General features: G+C 31.9%; 1 protein-coding gene across 1 annotated transcript; it reads right to left on the bottom strand.

The window, feature by feature from the left end:
• Window positions 1-1,878: 1,878 nt before the first annotated feature.
• On the bottom strand, window positions 1,879-4,266 carry LOC134692188 (uncharacterized). Its single transcript, XM_063552638.1, has 3 exons — window positions 3,650-4,266; window positions 2,781-3,080; window positions 1,879-2,257 (listed from the first exon to the last, which is right to left on the bottom strand). The coding sequence occupies exons 1-3, from the start codon at window positions 4,210-4,212 to the stop codon at window positions 1,879-1,881; spliced, it is 1,242 nt and encodes a 413-aa protein (XP_063408708.1). The 5' UTR covers window positions 4,213-4,266.
• Between the last annotated feature and the right edge of the window lie 2,980 nt (window positions 4,267-7,246).

Raw genomic sequence — 7,246 nt, 5'->3', positions numbered from 1 at the left:
GTACATAGACAAAAATAAGCAAAGACCCATCAAAACAACATCTGATAAACAAATTTAATAATACTTTTAGATATTTGGATGATATTTTGGCTCTCAATAATGACGACTTCAGTATGTATATTAATGAAATTTATCCTGGTGAACTCACTTTAAATAAAGCTAATACTAACAATGACCACTGCCCTTTCCTCGATCTTGATATCTATATCACTAACGGAAAGCTGAATACTAAAATTTATGATAAAAGGGATGATTTTTCATTTCCTATCGTTAATTATCCGTTTTTAGATGGTGACGTTCCCTCGTCACCATCTTACGGTGTTTATATATCTCAACTTGTACGATTCGCTCGTGTATGTAACAATGTTTTAGATTTTAACGAGAGAAATTTATGTATTACTGAAAAATTATTACACCAGGGTTTTCGATATCACAAACTAGTCAAAACATTTACTAAATTTTATCATCGGTATAAAGACATCATTCGTAAATATAGCTCAACATGCAGACTTTTCATACGTTCAGGTATTTCACATCCAATTTTTTATGGAAATATTCTTTATAAAGCACAAAGGTGTCAGTATTCACCTCATAAACTTACAAAACCTTTGAATAGACTTATTAAGAAGGGATATAATTACGATACTGTTGTCAAGTCATTAAAGATTGCATATTTTGGCGTTAATATTGAGTCACTGATAAGGTCTTTGCATCGGAACTAAACACATTTATTCTAAAAACAGTTGTTGGCATGACACGGGTTATGTTCTTCTCATATATGTTATGATGGTATGATACTAAACCCCTTACGGGAAGGATTGTGCCTGATGTTCATATGATGAAATCATAATCTTTCAGTCAGTTTAATTGAAGTCTGGAGCTGGCATGTCAGTTAACTGCTAGTAGTCTGTTGTTATTTATGTATTATTGTCATTTTGTTTATTTTCTTTGGTTACATCTTCTGACATCAGACTCGGACTTCTCTTGAACTGAATTTTAATGTGCGTATTGTTATGCTTTTACTTTTCTACACTGGTTAGAGGTATAGGGGGAGGGTTGAGATCTCACAAACATGTTTAACCCCGCCGCATTTTTGCGCCTGTCCCAAGTCAGGAGCCTCTGGCCTTTGTTAGTCTTGTATTATTTAAATTTTAGTTTCTTGTGTACAATTTGGAAATTAGTATGGCGTTCATTATCACTGAACTAGTATATATTTGTTTAGGGGCCAGCTGAAGGACGCCTCCGGGTGCGGGAATTTCTCGCTACATTGAAGACCTGTTGGTGACCTTCTGCTGTTGTGTTTTTTTATTTTGGTCGGGTTGTTGTCTCTTTGACACATTCCCCATTTCCATTCTCAATTTTATATAGTTAAATCTTAAGAAATAGCAATTAATGATAAAATTTGGTATAAGAATAGTATTTCAAATGATATGTTCACCAAAATCAAATGTGCACTGTAAGCAATAATTTTTACTGAAATAATGTACTGTTTATGAATAAATGTGAGGTGTAGAAGATTTGGTATGATTGCCACTGAAACAACTGTCCACAAGAGACCAAATGATTTGTGTTTATGCAGGAGGTGTCATAATAATGTTCATCTGGGTTGACCTCATTTTCATGGTTCATAAGTCAATGTTACATTTTTGTATTTTGGTATGTTATTCAATAGTGTGCACCACAATGTTTTAAGTTATTTTGAATAGACGGAAAAAATAATACAGTCGTTTCTTATAATTTAATTCTAAATTCCATTTTAAACCCTAGAAAACCATGAAAAAACGTTGATGACGTCACATTCACATGACTTAATTATGTCTATAGGTTGATAACAAAATTACGTTAGCCAGTCAAAAGACAAATAATTTTTGTTTTGGATTATTTGTATTCTGTATCAATTTGCATTTTTGTTTGAATTGTATTACATATATGTATGTCTTTTTGTAGCTTTTTACATGTATCATCTGAGTGTAGAACAAATTTGACATCATTTTCATGTTTAGATATATAATCAGTTATCATCCCTGTCCTAAAATATAAAATCAAAAGATCTAAGTGCTTGCCTAATCCTGTAGTTTCCAAATCAAATATTATGATGGAGCTATCGTTTTGTGTTCTGAATGATTCCAATTCTGGTCTGATTTCTGCAATTGGAAGTTCCTCTATTTGGTCTTCTTCTGTGTTGTTGTTGTTCATGATGATAGAAGTTTGGTATGTCGGGCCTTCTCTAACTTCATTTGTCAATTGTTTGCAGCACCTGTCCATGAAAAATTTGGTACTAATTTTTATATTAATAATGTTAAATAATTATTGGCAATGTGTGTAACATTGATATTTTGTGTGACATATTTTATTTTTATGCTCCCGTAAAACCATTGTAAACTGATAACTGATATTACTAGGGGTGAAAAACAAATATTCTAATGCAATTTATCTGTAATGGTAATTTTAATTATATTTTGACAAAAAAATTGGACGCGATAGATTCAATGTTCTATTCTACCAATCAGTATTAACTTAAAATAAAGCATATTCAATTTTTAGGACAAAAACAAAATAACTTGATGTCAGCGTTCAAAGTAGGGTGGGATCCGGTTACCGTAAACAGACATAATTTTTGTTTGGGCTTGAGTAAAGGTTTTCCATGTAAATGGCACCAGAATTCATAATCAAAATACATTTTACTGTTATTGGTATTTCAGAAAGTGGTCATGGGTTCACATCTCTTGCTTTTACAGTTAAAATTGAAACACTTAAAAATATTCATGTTGAATAGTTACCTGTCAGATTTTAAAATAGATCTTTTCCTTTTAAAAGGAATGGTTGTTTTCCTGGCTGCATCAAGTTTTCTTTTCCTGTCTATATGGCATACATATTTAGCTGTGTTCGAACCAATAGTTACATTTAGTCTTTGTAAGACTTCTGTTGTATATTTACGGCCATTGTTGATTTGGCTTACTGCTGCAGACACTCTATAGTTGAGGGATCTAGATCCACCAAAATGCATGCTTTTTGGGGCTTTTTTGGCAATTACAGAATTGATTGAATCATTTTTTTGGCTTGAAGCTAAAGGAGATAATCTGAAAAATGGTAACACAATTATAAATATAAGTAAGCCATCATATATTTGAAATTCATAAGCATGCCAATATAGGTTTATATTAGTTCGAACCCTACACATGGCAGGTTCGTTTCACTACTATTGACTAGGATTATCAGTTTCACTGCTGTAGGTCATGGTTTGTTAACCGCACTAGAACCAGTTAGATATGAATGCCACGAAATAGCCAATAGTGCTGACCGCCAATAGTGCTGACCGTGGTGTTTATCATCAATCAATCAATTAAATGTATAAGAACTTTACTATTATGTATGCAAACTGTTTAGTAAAGCTGGAACTCGGTGAGCCTTTTTCGGTTACATGTAAATTTTGTGTTAACTTGTATAGGATCTTAATCATAAATGTTTTACAAAAATTTGTTTTTACATGTGGTGTAACTTGTATGCTCATTGGCAGTTAGCCTTAAGTTTAATATTGCATTACTATACAGTTTCTCTGATAATTTTCTATATTGATTTGAATGATAAATTTTATCTACAGATTCAGCTTTCAAAAGAGTTGAAAGAGTTTATGAAAAATGTATGTTACCTGTCTGCATTATTTGCATAGACGTCAAACAAGGAAGTCAGTTTGTCTTTCAGTAGGTTGTCCGTTAACGGTTTTCCCCTTGGGAGACCAGTGTGTCTGTATGTGGTAGGGTGTATGCTGTATTTGCACCAATTTCCACATTGGATATGATCACCAAATGCATGCATAGGTATTGATCTAAATGTTGATCCAAGTTGCTCTGGTTTGTCCTTATTCTGATAGAGTGCATGTGTGAAAAGCCTTTTGAAATATGCAACAACCATGTCAGTACATTGGTTGTTTTTTTTTTTCAAATTCAGCAGTTGGCCATAAAGGGACCTTTTTGTGTGTTGTATGTCACTCCACTTTGTTATTTGGTACTTAAGATTTTTCCGAACATGAAAAAGAGTGGTGGAGTCATCATCTCCTATAAGGGTGGTGTATCTGAGTCCCTTTTCCTCCGACCTCTTAAACATGGTAACTGCGGCAGCAGCTTCCATGCTTTTGGAAGAACCAGCATGGTTTCTTTGGCATTTGTGTTTTTTTACGTTTTTGTTTTTGCATTTTCTGCAATCTTTGTTCATGATGTTTAAATCGAGCACTTTGTTGGTAGCTGCTCCTACTATTACGCCAACTCCTGAAAGTGATATACAAAAGATATTTTACAATTGTATTTGATATTAGATTTGATGTAAATTGTAAAGATAATTGTATATTTGTTAAATGATTTATTGAAATGTTGATAAACTTTTTGTCTAGTGACAAATATTTTTAACTTTCATAAATATTGTTTAATTTTGTATGATGCAACTTGAATTAAATGTTATTTTTATGCCCCACCTACGATAGTAGAGGGGAATTATGTTTTCTGGTCTGTGCATCCGTTTGTCCCTCTGTCTGTTCGTTCGTCCGTCCGTGTGTTACACTTTAGGTTAAAGTTTTTTGGTCGAGGTACTTTTTGATAAAGTTGAAGTCCAATCAACTTGAAACTTAGTATAAATGTTCCCTTTGATAGGATCCTACTAATTTCAATGCCAAATTAGAGAATTTAGTCCAATTTATCAGTCCAGTAAACATAGAAAATGATAGTGCGAGTGGGGCATCTCTGTACTGTGGACACATTCTTGTTTATCACTAATATGTAAATGATGCAACTTGTATTAAATGTTATTTTTTATCATTTATATGTACTGTAAATTCAGAAATTAATGCGAAGTTTTTATTATTGGGAAAATTGTGACAGAGTTGCAAACGCAATAATTTAAACTCGCATTTTGAAATGTTTTATATGAATTAAACAGCATTTTCTCTCAAAATCTTAAAAGTAAAAATCGCAATAATAAATGCACGCAATAATTTCTGAATTTACATATTAGTGATAAATGATGCAATGACTTATTTGGTTTCTGGATAATAACTTCAGTTTTAAAGAATATATCTATATGAAATTTACTGAGAAGGTTCAATACCAAAAAAAGGAAGTTTGGGATTTATTTACTGTGTAATGGTTAACATTTTTTTAACAACCTCACTAAGGGATTTGATTGAGAGCCAGTAAGGCCAAAGTGAGAAAAATTATTCTTCTGACTTCTATAAATCTTTTTAGAAGATAAACATTTTTTTTCTTCATGTATGTTATTGTATGATGTATACCGTACGAACTCCGACTATGAATATCATAATTTTAAACCTATAGTCAAATAAGTTACTCATTAGTGACTGCTTATTTGAATAACTCATGTCATGTGATTGCTGAGCTTTCTGTATTCAATTAAGACTTGAATGCTTGTTTTTGTAAATTTATTGGAATGTAAAAGAGTTGATCGAAGTACATTGTATGGATCGCGGAAGCGCTTCAAACTAAAAATGTGCGCACGGTCAACAATTTTACAACCTAATAAAGTTACAAAAAGAAGCATTCAATACTTATAATTCCATTTTTTAGCTATGATCATGAAAATACGAATTTTATAATTTTTGTATTTTATTCACCTGTGCACTTTATTGTGGGACCACGTGTTATCATGAATGAAAAGTTTTATTGAGTGATGGAATTGCTTACGGAATAACATGTGATATGCATTCAGCCAATTAAAATAAAGTATTATAATGAAACATACATCTAACGTAATTATTGAGAAATACAAAAGCTTGCACACATGACCATAGTCATTTAAATGAAACAGGTTTAGAGCACATGTCTAATGTTTTTCTTTTTGAATGGAAGGCTGTTATGCTACTCATACTTACTCCATTGAGTATTTTATATTGAAAAAAATAGAAGTGTGTGTTGATTAGTACAATGAAAAATTCGGGAAATTTTCCCCGATTTCAATTTTTTTTTTTATTGAATTTTCTACTGTAATAGGGGACTTCGTCCCCATATTATGTTACATAAAAATAATATGAGGCAGGCATTAACTGTAAATGGGGACGAAGTCTGTATGAATTATTTTTTTGTAACTTAAATATTTAAAAAAAAACAAAACAAACGGAAATACCGTGACGTTTCCGGTTTTGGTTCTGTTGTTAGGGATTTTAGTTGTGACGTTATTTAAGTTTTATACATATATTTTACTCAAAGTTTCATACAAAAGAAACCGGGAAAAGGAAGTACATTGTAGATTTCTGCGCAGATGAGGGAATTCAAAACATGACATCAAAAAAATTGAACGATTTTGAGTTTATTAGAACAATGAAAATTTCGGGAAAATTTTCCGTTTTTATTTTTTTTTGATTGATTTTTCTACTGTTATTATACATGATCTAATAAAAGTATAACACTTATAAGGAAAAAGAAAAAAAAACCTTTCACAGCGAACAACCTCTGTGTCAATCTAATGGACAATTCTTTGAAATTGATTTTCTTTCTTGCGCCAGTACGGCGAAAGCGAGAAAAGAAATTGAGTTGAGATGACCAATGGTAATCTCTTTATCGCTATTTTACCCTATTCCTGACATTTCCATTAACAACGCCGTGTGCTTCCTTAGTTTCTAGTGATAATTTTCCATTTCAAGCGAGTAGCATAATATGAAAAATTATGATAAATTAGATCAAAGGAAACATGCACAAAATAGCGATAATGGCGCATATTCTGATTAATAAACAATTTCATATCTCACCTATACAGTTGAACAACTCATACGCAAATCCAAAATCATTGCACATGTGTTCATTTTTATCTATACTATTAAACGAGAAGACCTAATTTTTGGTGTCGCTTTTCTTCTTTCCACAATAAATTAATCAACACGCCTCTGTGTCCTTTAGGTACAGTGCATAGTCGCATTTGTCATCCATTCATATGATTATTTAGATTGAGTTATTTTGGGAGAAAAACAAGAAAAAAGGCATCCGGATATTGTCCCGTCATTGGACGAAATTTTAAGTCTGATTAGACTTCCGGTTTGCGTTTTTCTGTATACTGCAGTTGAAGAATTCTATCTGCTATCATTTTCAAATTTACTATCCACGGCAGTCACATAGTTTATTAAATAGAGAGGGTCTGTATACATGTATACTATATCAATGACCACCAGGGATCGATTAGTTAACTTAAAATTGAAAGTAAATACACTATATTTATATAGTATTGAATTTTCATAATATACAGATAG

The sequence above is a fragment of the Mytilus trossulus genome, chromosome 12 (assembly GCF_036588685.1).
Source record: "Mytilus trossulus isolate FHL-02 chromosome 12, PNRI_Mtr1.1.1.hap1, whole genome shotgun sequence".
In the NCBI taxonomy this organism is placed as follows: Eukaryota; Metazoa; Mollusca; class Bivalvia; order Mytilida; family Mytilidae; genus Mytilus; species Mytilus trossulus.
Note: the sequence above shows the minus strand (reverse complement) of the source record. Positions and strands in the feature narration are given on the sequence as shown.

What these genes read in the sequence shown, in the direction of transcription:
- LOC134692188 (XM_063552638.1), bottom strand. Translation starts at nt 4,212, where the DNA reads ATGAACAAAGATTGCAGAAAATGCAAAAACAAAAACGTAAAAAAACAC. An exon ending in TATGCAAATAATGCAGACAG is followed by an intron (nt 3,081 to 3,649) that starts GTAACATACATT and finishes ACCATTTTTCAG; the next exon opens with ATTATCTCCTTTAGCTTCAA. An exon ending in TCTATTTTAAAATCTGACAG is followed by an intron (nt 2,258 to 2,780) that starts GTAACTATTCAA and finishes TTTCATGGACAG; the next exon opens with GTGCTGCAAACAATTGACAA.